Source organism: Phoenix dactylifera, chromosome 5 (genome assembly GCF_051530095.1).
Source record: "Phoenix dactylifera cultivar Ajwa chromosome 5, Ajwa_hap1_PhDact_Kaust_v1.1, whole genome shotgun sequence".
NCBI classification, from domain to species: Eukaryota; Viridiplantae; Streptophyta; class Magnoliopsida; order Arecales; family Arecaceae; genus Phoenix; species Phoenix dactylifera.
The window spans coordinates 24,877,831-24,898,705 of NC_143194.1; the positions used below are offsets into that span (position 1 = coordinate 24,877,831).

General features: G+C 38.6%; 3 protein-coding genes across 3 annotated transcripts; 1 reads left to right on the forward strand and 2 right to left on the reverse strand.

Moving 5' to 3' along the window:
• Window positions 1-1,306: 1,306 nt before the first annotated feature.
• Window positions 1,307-2,462, reverse strand: LOC103721396 (peptidyl-prolyl cis-trans isomerase FKBP17-2, chloroplastic). Its single transcript, XM_008811592.6, has 3 exons — window positions 2,033-2,462; window positions 1,907-1,951; window positions 1,307-1,821 (listed from the first exon to the last, which is right to left on the reverse strand). The coding sequence occupies exons 1-3, from the start codon at window positions 2,365-2,367 to the stop codon at window positions 1,467-1,469; spliced, it is 735 nt and encodes a 244-aa protein (XP_008809814.4). The 5' UTR covers window positions 2,368-2,462; the 3' UTR covers window positions 1,307-1,466.
• Window positions 2,463-2,491: 29 nt separating this feature from the next.
• LOC103721397 (Tetratricopeptide repeat (TPR)-like superfamily protein) lies at window positions 2,492-4,932 on the forward strand. Its single transcript, XM_008811593.6, has one exon. It carries the CDS (start codon window positions 2,718-2,720, stop codon window positions 4,515-4,517), a length of 1,800 nt encoding a protein of 599 aa, XP_008809815.4. The 5' UTR covers window positions 2,492-2,717; the 3' UTR covers window positions 4,518-4,932.
• Window positions 4,933-5,680: 748 nt separating this feature from the next.
• LOC103721398 (Transducin/WD40 repeat-like superfamily protein) lies at window positions 5,681-20,337 on the reverse strand. The gene is made up of 18 exons (XM_008811594.6): window positions 20,039-20,337; window positions 19,816-19,932; window positions 19,647-19,733; window positions 19,374-19,528; window positions 16,859-16,976; window positions 16,630-16,731; window positions 14,180-14,339; window positions 13,818-13,926; window positions 13,626-13,728; window positions 13,288-13,438; window positions 13,032-13,164; window positions 12,840-12,943; window positions 12,695-12,765; window positions 12,194-12,254; window positions 9,857-10,084; window positions 9,659-9,743; window positions 8,139-8,317; window positions 5,681-6,108 (listed from the first exon to the last, which is right to left on the reverse strand). The coding sequence occupies exons 1-18, from the start codon at window positions 20,084-20,086 to the stop codon at window positions 6,023-6,025; spliced, it is 2,097 nt and encodes a 698-aa protein (XP_008809816.4). The 5' UTR covers window positions 20,087-20,337; the 3' UTR covers window positions 5,681-6,022.
• Window positions 20,338-20,875: the final 538 nt, after the last annotated feature.

Sequence of the window (20,875 nt, forward strand, 5' to 3'; positions counted from 1 at the left end):
GTTTCACACAAGATGCAAGTAAGGTTGCCCGCACATGCATTGAGTAATGTTGTTCATCAAATTTGGAAAAAGGTAAGCTCGCGATTGCATTATTGTCTTATGGTTTATAAAATATCCATACAAATTATTGAAGGGCCAAGATTTCTTTTATTTCATTGTGCCATTTTAATTTGGACCTAAGCTTTAGGGCTGTCTAATTACCTACATTTCCATCCATTCTTAGCCTCCTTCATATTTAGATCCTTTACCATAATTTTTACTTAGTAGAGATTCAGCTTACATATTAGAATCATTTTTTAACAATTTATCTCAATTTATTAATATTCAAATTCTATTATGAAGCTCCTAGACTAATACCGGCAATAAACTCTATCTTGGCTCTATATGTTCGTTATTTCCTTATCTATATTCATTAAAAAAGTTGACAATTGAATAGGGATAATGAGCATTAGGCTAGCTATTTTAATAATATAGCCTCATTTTTTATGAGAATAATGAATAATTCCTAGGGCTTCATATTACCATAATTTACCGGCCAAGGCTTTATATGTACCTATCAATATTAAAAAAATATTGCTTGTAATTTGAAAAATTTCAAAGCAAAACAAAAAACAAAATATAATGGAAAGGCAATCCAAATTGTCCAATAACAATTTTTATCTATCAAATTATTCATGTTAGTTCAAACCACATGGTAATAATATAAATGCAGGAGTGCCTCTAACTAGAAAGTGTACTTCTATGAGACAAGCAATCGATTATTAACATGAGATAAAGCAAACTATTGTTCACCGTATTTGTGCTTCTAAAAATGACTTTGGATCATATCTTGTTTGTGCCGAGAGTAGAGAGGGCCAATTCTCAAATTTGGGCAATCCAATTATATTTTCCATGGATATTAATAGCTGTAATGTACTTAATCATGAGCTATTTATGCAGGAGTCAGATAGCCCGTTTTATTAAAAGTCCCCTTCAATTCAAAAACAAATTTATTACCAGGCCTAGTTGCCAATATATAGGTTGATATAGGCGGACATGTTGTGAGTCTCGCACAAACTCGTAAGCATCTATCTCCCAGCTTTGTCTTAATTTATAACTAACAATCAATCTTTGTTTAGATGCATGGTACTGCCCTTGTTCTTCGAGAGTGGCTTGATCTGTCTGGGACCTGGGCTGGCTCATATACGAAATGCGAGATGACTTCCATCATTTTGCTGAAAAAATTAATAAAAGAAAAGGCAATGCGCAGTTTCTTACTCAAAGGTGACGAGCTTTTCAGCTATATGATCTGATATATCAAAGCAAATTAATGACGAAGATGTAATCTTAGATGCATCGAATTTGTGCAATAATAATAAGGGAGAGAAATCAAAATAGCATTCGTAGAAGAAATCCAACAACTCCCATGACACATCCTAGCGTGCCAAAACTGAATGCATGAACACCAATCTGGGGAGCTTCACGGATCACGAAGGTGCGATGGAGACCCTGTCCACCTGCACAATGTATTCAAGGCCAGCAGCAGGAGGTATCCGGACGCCCGGCCCCAAGTCCGCACCCTCATCTCCAAACCCCAAGCTGGGGGGCACGATCACCCTCCTCTTCCCCCCGGCCCTCATCGTCCTCAGCGCGTACTCCACCCCCTCGCACAACCCCTTGGTGTAAGGCCTCGACCCCATCACCAGCGCGAGTGGCCTCTTCCCCTTTTCAAACGTGTCCACGAACACCTCTCCGCTTCCTTCCACTCTCCCTTGGAGATCGATCACCACCAAGTCTCCCGTCCTCGGCGCAGCACCTCCTCCCACTCTCATCTCGTAGTATCTGAACCATATATAAACAATAGAGGAAGTTAATGGTTCTTTGTTCTTAGCTTTAGTCCTTTGCAGCGATATCATCAAGTTTGTACCTGATGCCGTTTGGCAGAACAATCTCTTCCTCTTTCTCGACATCCCTGCACAAAAACATGGACCGTCTTAAGTAACTTAACGTGATATTGACTAGTCTGAAAGTTGGTGAATTTTACAAGGCTCACTTGGTGTTTGCTTCCTGTTGAGAGGCTTCGAAACGAGTCTTGATCTGCTCGGAGACGACCCCGACAGCGAGGAAGGCAGCCCAAGCGAGACCGGCGCCGAGGCCGAACCTTCTGGTTAGGGAGGAGGCGATCCAATCGGTGGATTCAGCAGCGAGCTTTGGCTTCTGCTGAGGCTTGGCGGCTGGCGGAGGAGGGGGTGGGGAAGAAGGCTGCGACGGAGATTGGATGGGTTGCTGTGCTTGAGGAGGTGGATTGCGCGGCGCTTGCGAGCACGAGAGCTGGGGCCTTGTGAGTGGGTTGGTGAGGAAGGTGGGGGATGTAAAGAAGGTAGCCATGGCCCTTCGAGGCTGAAGGACAGAAGAAGGAGCTGCTCTAGGGGAATATAACCAGCCACAAATCCATATGTCTTATCTTTTATGAACCACATGACGCAAACAACCACCGGATAAGTGGAAAAAGCTGTGCTATGGGGCTGGAAACGGGCATCAACCGTACCGTGAGGGTCAGGGATGGGTCAGGCGCTCATCAGCCCGTTTGATGGTCAGGCTAACATCAAGCTGGGCTCTGGGCTACTCAGGCTTGCGCTTGATAATTGAAGAACTTGAGCCAAGCTTTTAACTCCAAGTGTTTTAGGTTGATTCAAAACCTCTAAACATTTAGTTCAATCAGAGGGAATGAAGGAGCGATGATAGCTAGAATAACCTCACCCGTCAATATCTGCACGCTCACACACCTTCGCTCCCTCCACGCCTCGCCGCCGCCGCCGCCGCCCACCGACAAAGCCGGCTTCGCCGCCCTCCTCCAGTCCGCCTCGCGCCGGGCCCATCTCAAGCAAATACATGCGCTCCTCCTCACCACGGGCATCTCCCACAAGAACAGCCTTCTCACCCAGCTCCTCCTCTCCCTCATCTCCATCCCCGACATGGCCTACGCCCGCCGCCTGTTCGACGATATGCACAAACCCCGCGTCTTCCTCTGGAACACCCTCATCCGGGCCTACGCCAGGTCCAACCTCCCCGGCGACGCCATCGCTCTGTACCACGACATGCGCCGCCTTGGCGTCCGCCCCGATAACTTCACCTTCCCTTTCGTGCTCAAAGCGTGCGCCGACCTGCTCGACGTCTGGCTCGGGATGGCGGTCCATTCGCTTGTCATTAAGTTTAGGCTCGTATGTGATGCCATCGTCCGGACTGAGTTGATGATCATGTATGCGAAGCTCGGCGCTTGCGATTCGGCTGAGAATATATTCGAAAGCATGAGCAGCGGCAGCAAAGACTTGGTTGCATGGAATGCGTTGATCAGTTCTTTCAAGCAGAGCGGTCATGCAGATAAGGCTCTCAGACTCTTTCACCGAATGGAGTCAGCTGGAGTGAAGCCTGATTCGATCACTCTGGTGAGCGCCATTTCATCTTGCGCTTATTTGGGGTGCTTGGAGCGGGGCAGGAGGCTCCACAGGCGCATCAAGGAGGAGATGCTTGGGAGCAATGTCTTCGTCGAGAATGCCCTCCTTGACATGTACGCCAAATGCGGCAGCATGGAAGAGGCCAGCAAGCTATTCCGCGAGATGCAGCAGAAAAGTGTCGTCTCCTGGAGCACCATGATCGGAGGGTATGCGGTTAACGGCGATAGCCACAGAGCATTGTCTCTCTTTTCTCGGATGCAGGATGACGGGGTGCAGCCGAACCACGTGACGTACCTCGCTGTTCTCTCCGCATGCAGCCATGCAGGTTTGGTTAGGGAAGGAAAGGAGTATTTCGGTCGCATGCTGGATCCGAAAGTCGAACATTATGCGACGATGGTCGATCTTCTCGGACGATCAGGACATCTGGAGGAGGCCTATAGCTTCATCAAGAGTATGTCCATCGAGCCGGACGCCGGTGTTTGGGGTGCTCTGCTAGGGGCTTGCACGATTCACCATGACTTGGAGCTTGGCCAGCTTGCTGCAGACGAGGTCCTCAGATTAGCTCCTGAGATACCTTCATATCGTGTGCTTCTTTCGAACATCTATGCGGCTTCTGGGAGGTGGGATGATGTTGAGAAGGTTAGGGAGAACATGAGAGGGAATCATGTGAGGAAAGCAGCAGCTTATAGCTCTGTGGAGTTGGATGGAGAGGTTTATTTATTCCGTGAAGGATCGCACGGTCCGTGGAGGGAGATATACAAGAAGTTGGATGAGCTAACTACGGTGCTACGAGGAATGGGTTATGAGCCGATTACTGGAGTCGTGCTGCATGATGTGGAGTCCGAGGAGAAAGAGGCTGCAGTCAGGACACACAGTGAGAAGCTTGCCATTGCATTTGGTCTCACCAGGATGAAGAGTGCTGGGACTCCAATAAGGATCATGAAGAACCTGAGGGTTTGCAATGACTGTCATACGTTCTCTAAGTATGTTTCCAAAGCACTTGGAAGGGATATTATAATGAGAGATAAGAACAGGTTCCACCATTTCAAAGATGGCGAGTGTTCCTGCCGGGACTTTTGGTGATCAGGAATTTAGGAAGACTTGAAGAGCAGTGTGGAAGAACCAGAGTGTTGGAGTGTGGTTGGGACTAGTAATTCGGTTCAATTGTGACCGTCTCTCCAAATGGGTGCTTCAGCACTTGGTGTCAAAATACTGCTTGCTGAAGGTTATGGTTACCATTCTTACTTGGTGTCAAAATTCAGCATTATTCCTACCATTCTTACCTTCGTTGGCAGGATAGGAGGTTGATTTTTAAAGCAATAATTGGGAAAATCAGTTCAGCAGTGGTGAGAACCAATTCATTTTGTTTTCTTAAATCAATTTTTTCCTTTTTAATGGGACAACAGTAATTAAATTTGGTCACGGATGCTCCTAATTTGGTTTGACAAGATAGCCAACCTATTTCCTTGTTTATGTACGTAATATAAGTTGTCTCAAAGAATGGGCTCTCATCATCTCCTACCATCTTTTCTAGCTGTGGGATTGGTAGCTTCCAATTACTTTTCTGAACAAACCCTTAACCTTTCAGCTCATATTAGAAATGCACATAAATTTTGCTGACAGTCAAATTAGCACAAATAGGCCGATGTATGTGCACATGTATCCACGCATGCAACTATATTATTTTGATATGTATAACAGACAAATTAAATGCACCTCAAATCCCAAGGCTTGTTGGAGGGAAGAACTTTCATAAAAGCAAAGGGTTCTGAAACTCTTGCCATGGATCTCAATATAATGAACAGAAATATGTATACTCATTCTGAACCCTAGCCCTTATAAATCCAAATGCTGCAGCTGACAAACAGCTCACCTTTGAGCTCACTTGACAACCTTAATCCATGTACATCACATAGCCATTCCTTTATAATCTCTATGGCCTCTATGGGCGTCTCATGTGCTGGAATTCAAAATCCTGAAGCATCTCACCATATTGACACCCAGGAGTTACATTTAGTAACCAAAATCCCACAGAATTCAACTTGCCTCACCTGTTTACAAGCCATGGTGGGGCCATCTTGCATGCAACGGGTGGAAATGCAATAATGGTTAACCATCATTGATCGTGAGGTTCGCTAAGGTGAAAGTAACCAGTATAAGTTCATCAACAATGCAATCCTGGTTTTGTACCCTTTCTCCCACCACAACAACAAAAAAAAAAAAGAAGCAATAATAGACTGTAGGAGTGGGAAAATTCCTTAAATAATATGTGAGCCCAATGTGGGGAAGATAGAAGCTTTATAACTTACATTACAGTTGCTGAGGATGCTGACTCTTACCGTCCAAAATAATACAAAAAAAGTAACTTTCAAACAGATGATCAGCCAAGAACTAGATGAAAACATGAAATAATATGATACATATGATAAGGAAGATCATGCCAATTAGTTTCCATGGACCTCAGTACTGCTCATCTTTCTCAAAGGAATTTCTAGTGTACCCCGCCAAAAGAACATTGATTTCTAATCAATTTCTTGCTTTTAAAGATACCCTACTGCACCTTTCTTCTAGGGCTTTGCATCGAGATCTTAATGACAATAAAGCTTGATCACTGAATCAGCACCAGCAGTGAACAACCATGGTTGTCTCGGATGGAACTTGCAATCCAATACACCTGCACATTTACAAGCTTATTTGAGTCATTAGTCAAAAAAAATGATGCATAAAGGAAAATTCTTTCAAATTACACAATGGAAATTTGACTCATGGATTGACTACCATTTTACTTCTAGTCCCTGTTGACTGAAAAATTTAACTCCAGCCCTTGGTTTCAGAGGCTACTTTTAAGTTTAATCCCTAGCCATGCTTAAGTGTGTGGAAAACAAGCAAACAGTGTGCAAGAGCAGATATAATTGTGTGCAAGGGATGGATTCTGTTAAGGACTGTCATGAAATAACAATCCAATGAAGGACCAAACTTTAAGTTCTCCAGTTGTATATGACTGCATTGATGGAGAAACCAGGCCAGATAGGAAGAATGACTTCTGAATGGGATTTTGCAGGTCATGAAAGCTCGACAGAGTGCCATGTTGTCTCTGACTCTATTACTAAACCACCTCATCATTTTCTAAACTAGAAAAATTCAATGCTAAGTTGCTAACCATAGCTGAAAGAACAAAAGACAACATCAGGAGAGACAGATAGGAGAAAAATATGCTCAAAGTGACAGTTCCAACATATATGATATTAACTAGCGAACATCTTCTTTGGTGTAAGAGAAAATTTAGCATAAAGGCAGTACATGACATTAAGATATATGCGGCCAGGCAAACTACTAAAAAGAGTAGAAGTTTCATATTTCCAGGTGTGCCCTTATAATTACTATCTACAGAGCACCAGTAATTCACCTAAGCTTAAAATATATTCACACAGTAGTACACGTTAAGAACCAACCTATGACAAAATATGTTGTAATTTCTTTTTTTTGGCATAAAAAGATGTTGTAAATTTCAGCGTAAGACCCGCCTCAAGCAGGTTGGGGCCATCAGACTCGCAGGCTAGCTGAAGACAGGTAACCTCCGTTATAAGAAGAACTGCATCCATCTCCAAAAATCCATGTTGGATATAGTATCCAGATTGGATACATGGCATATATTCGGATACTTCTTTGGTTACAGCTTTCAGAGATTGGTGTAAAGTTGGACTCTTCCAACAATGAGTTTGACCCAGTTTTAATGCTAGAACTGAGAATTTGCTCATTCAAGAGTTTGATTAAGAACATAGGTATTGAAATAACTTTACAAAATGTTTTTTTTATTTGAGTTAATTTGAAATTTGATAAAAAATATATATATATTGAAAGGCCTTAACAAACAATATTTTTTTAATATTTTCTTTTTTACATTTGCACAAACAAATATTTAAACACAATAAATAATTTACTTACAATTATATCCTATCCTATGTAACCCTTGTATCTCCTTTTTCCCTTCCTCTTTCTGAGTCAACCACTTGCATACTTGTCTGACTCCAATTATCACTCGTGTCCATGCAACACTACAGGTGATACCCCAAGATGAGGCAGGATTCATAATACCGGACGTATGTAGCCAACATGACACTCATTTGTTAAGGTATTAACCACTCTATTACTATTGGTTTGCAGGTACACATTAGGTTCGCTTATCTAATGCACAAGAAAATCTCGCTTTATAAATTAACATAGTTCATCTGATTCTTCTCCAGTAACACAGGTTTGTAACAATGAAAACAACCGCAAATGATTGAACCAAGTAAGCTTTTGTACTACCCAGTGATCTCCGATTTCAAGTAGAGCATCGCAGATGACTACTATTACTGCCCAAATGATAAAATGGTGATTGAATGGGAACAAAAGGCGACCCAAAGTCCGTGCCCAAAGCACACTTCAAGTTGCAGAAACACTGTTCCATCAAGAATCATCTGTAACTATATGCAACCCATGTTTTACCAGTGAAACTGTCCTCATAAATCTGTATTAAACTATAAAGACTAACCAGATACATGGACATCCACTGAAGAAAACTCTATGCAGAGAGCTTAATAGTACTAATTCCCATACTATTCCAAAAAGAGATTGGTGATGCACCTAAATCTTAGCAGAGATTTATTCATCATATAGATACCAACTACCAAGTGAATGAAGAAATTGCAACATAACACTAACCTCTACCATTTGAGCTTGTATGGCCATGGAGAATTTCCAATGGAACAATAAGAGGATTCTGGTTAAGATCTGAATACACCATGCCATGAAACACATACGCCGTGCAATCATCAGAACATGAGGCAAAAAGAGGGTATGAGCGATGAAAAGCAACATTTGTTATATCCTTAGGGTGAGCCCTGCAGATTTTTGAACCAAGAGATGCATAAGTTGTAACAGAAATTGACATAATACCATGCAATCAGAAGAAAACAACACAAATATTTAGGCAAAAAAAAGGGGTTAAACATAAACATGTCACATGTTTGGATCAGAAATAACATAGCTAGTTGAAAATGCTAAATCTTGGGAAATAATTGCATACCAATTCATGCAAAAACAAGCATGCAGGGGACAACCACAAAGAATAACACCAGAACCAACAACTTATTACACCATTAACATGTAGTCAAGGATTTAAAATTCAGAAATACTGTCCCAGACTGGCCTGTACGACACCGACCAAGGCTGGTATACCCGGTTTAGCTGAACTAGGCCCAATGCATCCAGATCACACTGGATTGTGGCAGATTGGACTTGAACCTGTACCAATCAGCCTTTTAAGACCTTTTTTCATGTTTTCCATCCTTTGAATGTAGGAACAAACAAGCAGGAAGATTATTAGCAGACAGACCATTAAATAACAACTAATTTACATGAATACCATTTAAATAAATGTTCATTTAAATAAATTACCATTTTTGTGGAGTAATTCACAGAATGAGCTAAAAGTGTCAGGACCCGTGTAGGCGTATTTAGTCCCACATCGGTTATTTACTGAGTAGATCTTGGATACTTATACAGATCAAGATCCATTGGGACAACCCAAATAATATCTTCCGGCTAGCCATTTTGGATGAGGTCGTGGGTTGTTACAAATGGTATCAGAGCGGACCTATGTGAACTAGGAGACACTACAGCACGGATCCATTGGGGCTGACCACGGGCCAATCATGGTCTTTATAATTAGATTTGAATGGATTTGAACCCTTAGCCTGACGAGGACGTCAGGGCTTGAACAGGGAAAGTATGTCAGGATCCGTGCGAGCATGTGTTTAGTCCCACATCGATTTTTGCTGGACAGATCTTGGATACTTATATAGAAATAAGAAATCCAAATAATAGGTTTGTTACAAAAAGAAACTAACAAAAGTATAATGAGAATGAGTTGTTTCAATATCTTGGCATTAAAGCTATGTCCCTAGGTGCATGTGCTACCCTTTTGCTACTTGGTTCAAATTCCTTACAAACCTCACCAAGTTGTACTAATAAATTGAGAGGCACAAACACTTGCCTGTATCCACCTCTAAAAATAAGGAACTAAAAACTTTATGCTAGTGATATTTGCAGAAAGCGGTACCATAAAGAAAAGGCAAATGCAAAGATCAGCATTTTCAAATGAATGACTTCAGTTAGTTAAAGGACAAGGAGAGAATGAAAATAACTAGAGATTTATTTGCAACTAAAAGTTTGTGACATACGGCAATCTTTTGTATGGTTGAGATGATAGGTCCATATCAAACCAGCACATTTTTCCTTCTTTGCTCCCCACAATTACATTATCACCTGCGAATGCACAATTATTTAATGGCTACTCATGTCATAAGCATACAAGCAACTGGACTAATCAATTTTATTTTATCAGGAAGACATATATCAAACAAATAATTATTAGTTACCTCCGGGATGAATAGCAATCGAAGAAACCTCACGAAGACCTGGCTCAAGCTTCTTAATTAGTTTATTTTTAGAAAGATCATAAACACGAACATTTTTCTTTGTTGAGATAAAGAAAAAGGGACGTGTTGGATGGAAAACTGCTGAAACTGCAGGCGCACGCAACTTCTTGATGGGATTTGCTGTATGTTTCTTGGATAGTTGGTGTATCAATACTGCTCTTGAATCACGTGCATAATTGGTCAAGGAGTACTATTTACAAAGAGGAAAAAGGCATGTGATATATACTACAAACTACCAAGCATAATCCCATAGCTTCTCCACAGAAAATTTTCATAGATAAAAGAAAATGGATATAAGACTTCAAGTGCACATGACACAGCTATTTTATGGAGAGAAGGGATTAAACCATGGAAATCTGTGAATATCATGGTTCCTCCCTATGCAACTAGATGACTATTTTCCATATTTTGCTAAGAAAACTATGTATATCATGTGCCAAGGGCCTTCAAACGTATCCATGCCATTCATAGTTTGACAACATTACAACGCGAGGATGAAAGGAATCTAAAGCTTTTTCTCCCTGCCATTATACTACAAATTCTCTGTCATTAAATGATATAATTGAAGATACTAACTTGTCCTTGCATTTAACCTTCTTGCACTTTACTTCTAACTCTGTACTTTCTAGCATTACTACACTGCCATCTCAATATGCTTTCTGTAAGTATGCTCATTTTATATATAAGATTGCAGTACCCAAGATTTTAATTCATACATAAAGTTACACTTAACAAATTCCTCTGAAGTTCTGATTTCACTTTAATAGCTAATCAAGCATATCATAACATTGTAAGGTTCATCTCCATTTATCTACAAAATCAATCTTATTTAAGATAATTTCATCAATTCCTCTATCCTTTCATATGTTAAAGATTGTAAAAACATGTTTACCAGATAAAGATATTTAGGGATCCTAGATTACATCAAGATGATATATGCACATAAACAAGCCAGTAGGAAAATTTACACAATTACATCTGTATACAAGAAATTACGCAGCGCCTCTATCCAGTTTGAAATATACTTGTCAGTATTTATTATATAATTAAGCTAAGGTGGTGAAAATCATGAAGACTATAAATAAAACTTGAGGACATGAAAAGTTCTGAGGCCTATCTCCATTTGATCCATCTTGTTTCTATGATATTTCCATTAACTACTTTATCTCCTTTTATGTCTGAAACCAAAATCATGAAAAACATACTAACCAAAAAAACATCTTGAAAATATCTACAGTAGAGAGGGAGTGGACGAGCGCATATGCATAGAGAGAGAAAGAGAATACTTGGCATCAACTACTAATATAAATTAATGATAGGCCTTCAGAAAACAAAACAAAAAAAGATTTGCACTAATTATCGTGACTTGCAATGTCTAAATTGCCTAGAAGCCAAAAATCAAGTATCTCTTACCATGCATCAAGTGGGCACAAGATGGACAGTTGCAATATACTTAGGGAGCTTAATCACATCATAAAACATATAATTCAAGAAACTGAATAATTGTCTTGACTGATGCATCTTAAAACCAAAATTTATTACAGTAATTACCATGATTTGCAATGTCTAAATTGCCTAGAAGCCAAAAATCAAGTATTTTAAAGGTCTCTTACCCATGCATAAAGTGGGATCGTTGGTGAGCTCAATTACATCATAAAACATATAATTCAAGAAACTAAACACATCTTGAGACCAAAATTTAATTGGCTTGGATTCTTCTAAAATAAAAATCAAATCAAAGCATCTTGGCATACTATTAAAGTTCTCCTCTAATTTATATTTACTGATGCATAGGTAAGAGACATCCAAAACACATGATACTTTGATTCTAGCCAAATTAAACATTGTAGATAATGATCAAGAATATATCTACATAAGTTTCCTATACCACCTTAAACATATGCAAATTTCCTATATTGAATTTCTCCTTTTTTTTAAGTCCAAGTCAAACTGGATGTCTCCAGCTTTGGTTGACCCAATAGGCAAACTTTTTTAAAAAGATGTAACTAGCCAGCTTGATCAGCAATTAAGTTGGGTTGGAACCAAATTCTAGGCCTGAGTCCAAACCCAGTAAGATCTAGTTCATGTTCCAGATTTTGGCTTGGCCTGTTAGCCAATAAAGCTACAAGATCAAAGCTGTGAAAAGCAAGCGTTACAGCACTTCAAAACATTCCAGACCAAGGATGTAGTGCCTACATCACAAAACAAAGAGTGAGACATTAATTCAAAAGAGGTCAGAAATAGAGATGAACAAACAAATATCTATGATAAGGATATCACTCGGCATAACTGTAGTGAAATAGTCGCCTTTACGATGCCATTCAACTGTTGACACAGTCTGCAAAGCAAAAGAAAACAATGCAAGCAGCAGCGTCAATTATGTGTTGACCTGGGCTCTAATAATGAGACAGTTAATTAGATAAATCGATGCTTAAGAGACTATAGGCAGCAAACAGCTAGCAGAGGAATGCCTAGTGCCTGCACACTAGGTGGGTATGCAGGCAGGGACCCAGAGGTCTAAGGCAGTCCAACGCAAAATAATAATAATAAATAAATAAACAAGGAGATTTGAATAAAAATAACTGTACTCTAAAAAATTAAACATAAAAAGTGCCAACTTGACAACATTCATAGTAACTCATAAATTGATCTGATCTTTTAAATTTATAGATTTATGTTAAATGCAGGCATACAGGCAGGTGTCTAGGCATATTTGTTTTTTGATCGTTACATAAAATGCAAGTTTGCAAGGACTGGATAAAAGATATAACAAATTACCTTAAGATGCTTCAGCGTGATGCCATCGTGCTTTTCATGTTGAACCCAACTCACAGCAGATGCGCTATTTCCTGAAGCATTTAACACTATTGTGAATAAACATATATAAGAAGCAGAAGATGATGTAGGTAACAAATTAACTAACCGGCATCATCAGTTAACAGTTCCTCAACATGGAGGAGCTCTTTAATATGCATCTTTTCTTCTGCATCTCCTAGTCCTGTGTTCAATAGATGCACCTCATGCCCCCTACAATGAAGGTACTAGTACAATTAGAAGTGACAAAAAGAGACCGCATACAATGTAACATACAGCTTAAAGATGGAATCTGACTTACGCAGAAACTGCCAATATTGGAAGCTCAGGCAAAGGATTCCATGCAATGTGCTGCACAGCTTCACCAACATCCCACACTCGAAGGCAACGACCAGTTTCAACCTCCCAAATACGTACCATTCCATCAGTTGAACCTTCAGATGAATGCCAAAATTGCAAATTCAGACAGGTACAAAAAGGGAAAGAAAAGGTATCTTAATAAAATAATAGCACAGAACATGAAAAATTGAAGAAAAAAAAGGCAATTAACCACAAACCAGATGCTATCCACTGCCCTGATACTTCAATTGAAATTGAATTGACAGGACCACTGTGGCCTCTATACTCAAGATAACATGTCAAGGGATAAGGCTTCAAATCTTTCTTACTAGGTAGCTTGGGTCTTAGAGACTCAGGATCAATGTTAATCTGTGAAATTAAAGCCAATTCGTTTGTATAAAGATCAGAAAAATATCAATAAAAAGTAAATGCTTCTGAAAGCAACAGCGGGAGTGAAAAACTTTTGGCAGAAATATTTCAATGTGATTGAGAGAGAGAGAGAGAGAGAGAGAGAGGAGATAACTTTATTCTTTATATATCAAATATGACAACTTACACGTTTTTTGCGAGTTCTAGGGCACAAATACAGGTCCAAACATCTATCAAATCCTTCTTTAAGAGCATTCTCATAAGCAGGTACACTCCTAAGGGACTCATACCTGTTACATATTCATCACTTCGATCAACATGTCTTGACCTAATTGAATAATACTGGATAAATATGAAACTACCAAAAACCCCAAAGCACCTTCTTGGAATAAATTTAGGACGGTCTTCTTCAAACATGAGCTGGTACGAATTGATCTCCTCTTGAGTAGGGATGTATTCTATAGAAGGGTTGTATGACTCTTCATGACCTGATAGTGGAAAGTACCTTAGCAATTTCAAATATCAAGCCCCATTATGGGTAATCTGAAGTAGTAAATAGAAACACCGCATAAACCAAATATTCCATAGCCATGTTCAGAGGATAATATTTACAAAATAAAGTATCAAGATTAAGTGATTAACTAAAATTAAAAATCTAAACAGAGACAGCCAACTTTTAGCAACAAAGCTTCGGCTGCCTCCAGTTAACCTTACAATTTATAAAAGTGAAAAATACAATACCAGCCAGTTTTGGTTTTGGTGCAGGAATATAACTCAAACCATGCCGTTTGTTCTCTGCCACACTAGAATCATCTCCCCACAATAAATAAAAAGGAGGCTCTTCCTTTGGTTTGTCAAACTTAATCAGGCCCTTGCGAATGGCTCTGACATATTGAACAACCTAAGCCAGAACCAAAAGAACACCATGAAAATGGTCAATGGAGTTCACTATCATGGCTGAGAAAAAATTGGTAAACTAAATCTTTTCAAAAGGTTTCATGCAACTAATATTTTTAATAAAATGTCCAACAGTTAATGGTTAAACCAACTATTGAAGAACAAAATTACTGGTGCTGGAAAAGGTTGAAAGTTACAACAGTGTCTTTTCATCAATGGTAAATCAGAAATTCAAATCCTATAGGTTCCAAATCACCAATGAATTTAGTAAAAAAAATTAAAAAAATAGATTACTTTTCAATCATTAAACTAACAGGAAACAAGATGAGAAGGCCTGGAATGAAGAAAGTAGACAAGATCAACATATAGATTCTCTTAGTGATAAAAAGTAATGACAAATAGGATATGCAGAGCAAGCTATATCGCATCTAATACTTGCAATATTTTGGTTATGATTACTTTGAATTTTAACAGTCAGTACGAAGTCGGAATTTGTTCTAGAGTAAATATCAAGATAACCAAAAAGCCTTTTCCCATCTATTTGCAGATGTCATATGGAATTCTTCTTCTGTTCTTCATCGTTTACCCTGGTAAAAGGATATATACTTAGTCCTTTTAAAGATCTTTCTCGACAGCCATTTCCATTAAAATTTTCTTTGCTCTTCCATTATTGTTTCAACCTTCCTCACAATCTTAAATCTGTTTCATAGAAGGCCTCTTCACCATTTACCCTAGTAACTTAGTCCTTTTAAAGATCTTCCTCGACAACCATTTCCATTAAACTTTTCTTTGCTCTTCCATTATTGTTTCAACCTTCCTCACAATCTTAAACCTGTTTCATAGAAGGCCACCTCAAGACTTCATTGCACATTGTATACTATCTCAACCAATTTTCTGTTTGATCACTTTACCCTCTATCAGCAGAATTTTAAGTTGCCAAAATTAAAAACAGTCTTAACTTCATTCTTCCCGATCAAACACAATCAACTCAGTATTCTCAAGCAAGGTTTGCCGTCTCGATACCGGACCTTGTACCGGTACCATCCTATTACAGTGTCGGTACATGGTACAGTACGAGATGTTGAGGCCGAGTGTCGGTACAGTACGAGACAGCATACCATGTGGTACCAATATAGTACCGACCAATATGGCAAATCTTGCTCTCAAGCTTATAATACTCATCTTGTGTAGCAACCCTCTTAATTGCCCAACATTTCTATCCACGGAATATTATCCACAGACTGATCGTCCCTGAATTCAGATTATATTGTAATTATATTCCCCTATGATCCGAATCTTTTAGCTAATAGATTTTAAGAAATAAAATTAATTACTCTGGCATGATGCAGCCAGTAATTCTATTTGTCATCCACCCCCATTATGTCACAGCATAATGCTACATTAATTATAAACACCTGGCATTATTAAAAGATTTCAGGGTGACAAACATATTTCGCTAGGGGGAAAAAAGCAGCATACTTTCCAAAACTACAAGTCCATTGCTTTCACATGATATCCATTAATGTTGTTTCCTCCTTTATTAAAATCTCTTTTGAACATGTTTGAATGCATGTATTGTAGAGGATTGAGAAAAATGGTTAGTTTACTCATATCTGGTTTTATATTAATGATTACCGCATCCACAGAAGAAAAAAAAGATGCTGATACTTGGTCATATTAATTAATTGAACTACTACATAGAAGTAACAAAAAATTTCTGAAGTAACTGAGCGAGAAACATAAGTACATAACTGTTATAAATAATGATCTTATATATTTAGGCCATCAATAAAATTTATCAGAAAATGTGGGTTATCAATAACGATGATGGTTACAATGATCCTTGACTTTAAAAATGTGTTGTTCTATCAAAAGATATTTCTAGACCATACTGACAAAAGTATTAATCTACTGATAATTATTTCAAGGGCATCACATTAAATCAAAATCACATGTTATATTCATTATGGTTATTGATGTTTATGACATTATAACATTGGCTGGTGATTAAATTGCTTGGATGACTACTACAAAGGCTGATTCCCAATGATAATAGCAATAAATAAAGAAACAGCATGGGCCATATTAGTTTGAAAAGGAAAAAAGTGCAAATGCTGCGTAATGATAAGTTGCTTCGGCCTCTACCTACCAAAGGTAATACCCTTAATCAATGCTTACAAAGCAGACAATGCTAGCTGATAGCTGACATTCTTCAAAACATAAAATAATTAAAGTTCCACCAAGACCAATCCCTTTTTTCTATAAGATTAAACATTTGTAGCAATGACTTGTACCTTTTTCTGTTCCCATTTGGAAGGAATGAATCGTCTCTTTGGCTCCGGTGCATTTGAGAGAGGATGTCCTTTATCCTCCCAGTCAAACCAATCAACATAGGGCTGAATGAGTAATATAGATGATACAACAATGCATTCCATGTTAATACAGTTCGTGCATAAATTTAAAAGATGAACCATTTGCAAGATTACAAACTTAGTATAGTATATGGCAGGGCAGACTACAAACCGCATATGGATCAACTTCTGCATGCGGAGTCCTTCCCTTCAGCAATCTACGGATAATTCTAATCTCTTCCCTTGTCAATTCCACCTCTTCATCATTGTACTCATCATAAATCTTTCTCCTAAATTTGGCAAACAAAACATGCAAAACAAAGCAGGAAAAAGAAATTCTGGTCAGCAGGATAGAGTTGTAATGCATTTCGAAACACAATCCATATGCACCTTCAACTGGATATCGTAAAATAGTTTAGCAACCAAGGATTAACAAATTAAATAAGGCATCAAGTACTTATAGAAATTTATATCAGCTATAGGTCTGTAAGAATTAAGAAGAAGACACAAAATAACAATGGAGATAGACCCTCTAATAACAGTGTGCAGCATTTTTAATCAGTCCACATATTTGAGAAGAAAGGTGATGAGCCAATATGAAATAACTAGAGAAGTCAAAAACTCGTATTGGAAAATTTTACCTCTTGGAACCTATGATGTAGTTAGCATGGACATGCTACCACATAAATGGCATTGGGTTTCCAAAATAATAAGTTCTAAACATAAAAGCAAGGGACTATTCACTTATTTTTTTCTTGAAAAATAAAAAAAATAAGCTAATTGAAATCCAGAAACTCCAACATAAATTGGCATAGAATATTACATAAAGAACAATGAAGCCAAAAGAAACGGAAACAAAAATAATGTATAACCAATGAAAATACTGACAAAAGATTTAAGAATAATCAGGTAGACAAGGTAAAGGACAATGGATCATACTGCTCTCTCCTCTACTCATCCATGCTATCCTACTTCATATGATAGAAAATGAAGTTACACTTTAACCTGTCTGCAAAGCATCTAATGCTGATCTAAAAAGCAGTAATCTCAGTTCCATTAATCTCCAAGGACACGTATGAATGATATTCATAACAAGGTGAAATACTGACAACTTGGGTATAGAAAGTCCATGCCATAGGCTTGCTTGCAAGGGCTACCACTGAACTTTCGGATGAATAGGTAGGCTTGACCCTTAAGATGGCAGTCTGTAGCTGGTCCAGCTCCACGTCATGATAGACAGTTCCATTTTTGTGTATATATAAACATGTTAAGCTGTGAGTATCATCAGCCTACCAAGAAAACTAATAGGAATTTATGAAAAAGCTCCATTGTTTCCAAACTAAATTGCCTTTTCATGTTAAAACAGGAACTTAAAACCAAATAAGTTCCACATGTGGGAAAATATAATAAGTTCCACATGTGGGAAAAACCGATTACCTACAAGTTTAACTTCTCATGTGGGAAAATATACTAAGTTCCACATAAGTTTCATGGTCAGCATTGATCATCACTCATTGGCAGAGACAGTGGACCTATTTTTGTGGACATTTCCCCTAAATTGTTGCAGTGGGAAGTCATGCTGGTGGCACCTGTCTTGCTATACCAATATGGATAGAGGTGTCTGAGATGCATTCTAGAAAATGTGAGATGATAACTGTTACTTATGGGCCAGTTTATGCATAAATGCACAACTGCTGAAAGTAATTATATGCATGTTTATGTAGTTGGGAGCATGCTGAATTTCATATAGTTATCATGATCAGCATTGGATATCATTCACAAGCTGGAACACTGGACCTAATTTCAAGAAATGTTCCTCCTAAAGTATTAGATACTCAACAATTTGGTGGTTAAATTTATGGGGCACATGTCTCTACAACAATATAAAGGAAGGTGCGTGACATGAGACAACTATTGATCATGGGCTTTTTGTGCTTAAAAGTTAAATTAGAGCATGACATTCATTACAAGGTATTTAGGTCTTAAAGATGATAACCAGCTAAGGAGTTGGGTTTCTTAATTTTTCTATGAGAGTAACCCTTTTTCACTTTAGTAATCCAAACAGAATTCATGCCAGTAATTGCAGGGGCCAGTCACATTATAACAAAAGGAATTACATTCATCTGACATTTTTTTTGCCTGTTTTTGTTTCAATTATTGATGATTGCGATAACAGATTTAATAACTTTCTGATCATATATTTTTTCTCTTAAAATCCATCAATCTTTTAACCTCAGATTAGACCAAAGTCCTATTTCTGTTAAATCCCAGACATAAAACCCTTTATTTTCAAGCCTGAATCCTTCCTCTTTTCCATTCTCTTATCTGAGAGAACCCAAAAGACTTGTAAATTGCATGTAAACCACTTGCTAAGTGTACAAATCTTAGTACATCAAGTAGCAAGTTACCCTCGATCCAAGGAACCCTAAAATCCTTAAATTCTTATTAAGCTATTAAACGTTAAGGTTCAGGTTCATAGAGATGCTGGATTTTAAGCAGCAACTAGCAGCAACAAGCAGCAACTACTACTTCTCCCAAAAAACCAAACATCACACCTATTCACGCCCACTAATGATACAGTTGAAAAGAACATGGTATAGAAATTTTTAGTAAGAACCTATCAACCCGCATCACTTCTTTAAACTAAACATGACTTGGATGAAAATAACAACAAGACCTTTACTCACCAATTTTTCGAATCATCTACCCCGGCTAGAAAAGAGTCAATTTTGTCCTTCCTAGCGTGCTTCCTGATCTTCTTCCCCGTGATGTCATATCCAATGTGCTCCTCATCCTTATACCACTCCAATGGAACTTCCCCAATCGTATTCCTGGGAGCCACCTACATTTCATTTAACACGAAAAAAAAAATCCAAACGTTTAAACAATGGCTCGAAAGAAGTATTTATAAGATCAACCGCTAAATTGTATCAGCTACTCAACCGGACGACAAGAAATACCTCATCTTCAGATGAATCACTCTCCTCCGACGACTGATGAATTTTTCCATCGTCTTTCCCATCTTTCTCACCTTCTCCAGAGGATCTCTACAGCGAATATAGAACAAAAGTTATCAAAAAAACGAGCTTTTGAAGGATTACAATTCAAGAACGGAGGATGGACACCAACCTCGCCTTCCGATGAACCCACCGCATCAGTACGCTCGGATTCCTCTTCTTGATCACCGTATTCCCTCACAAAACCGTTTTCCGATGGCTCCTCTGGCTCTTCTTGCTCGACGCGATCCTGCTCTCCAATCAACAGGTCAACAAAAAAAGCAGGTTGAGGAATTTTAGACTAAGAAATGCAAGAATAGGGAGATTAAGAATATAAAAACATGAGAAGGTAATACAGCTTTTTTCTTGGAGGCCGCCAGCGACTTCGCCATGGCCGCGGGCATGTGGAGACGAGGGGTTTGAGGCTCGGAGAATTGTCGAAAGAAGAGCACAGGGGCAGGGATTTAGGGTTTTAGAGAAAGAAAAATGGACCGGGTCGAGCTTGATCTGGTTTAGGTCCGATCTTTTTTAAGGTGGACCCGAACCCGGTCGGAATTCTACCGATCCGGCCCCGCCAAGACGCCTTCGGTGCTCTCGTCTCCTCGCCGGAGCCGACTCTCGAATCCCGACCCGCCCATCTAAGTGAAAGGAATTCAGAATTCTATCGATCCAACAGCTCAGAATCAACCAATTAGCGGTCCGTATTTTCCCAGCAAGATGTCACGGCGTCGATTTGATTTTTTTCCACGTCTAAAATTCACGCACAATATTATCACCAATTGCAAAAATTATTATCTATTTTTTTCCCGCCGCTCGTGGCCAAACTTCCGCAATTTTGCATTATAAATAGTATATGATTGGATAATGAGCATCATTCAACACGATAATGGCCAACATTTGAGCTAATCATCATTTATTTGATTTTTTAGATAAATTCGTAAAATTAATTAATATAAGTTTTGAAAAATTAAATCTTCATGCCACCTTATAAAAATATTTCATTTAAAGACAATGACATCTATTATTTATTCTAATCCAATTTTCTAAAAGAATGTGTTTGGTATGGAGCGATCATCTCAAGATCAAAAGTGATGTGGGTGCAGACAACAAAATCATTATATTTGGTTACACCATAATAATCCTATGTGGCAATAATTCTAAATTATCTCCATTTGTCAAATTATTGTTCAACT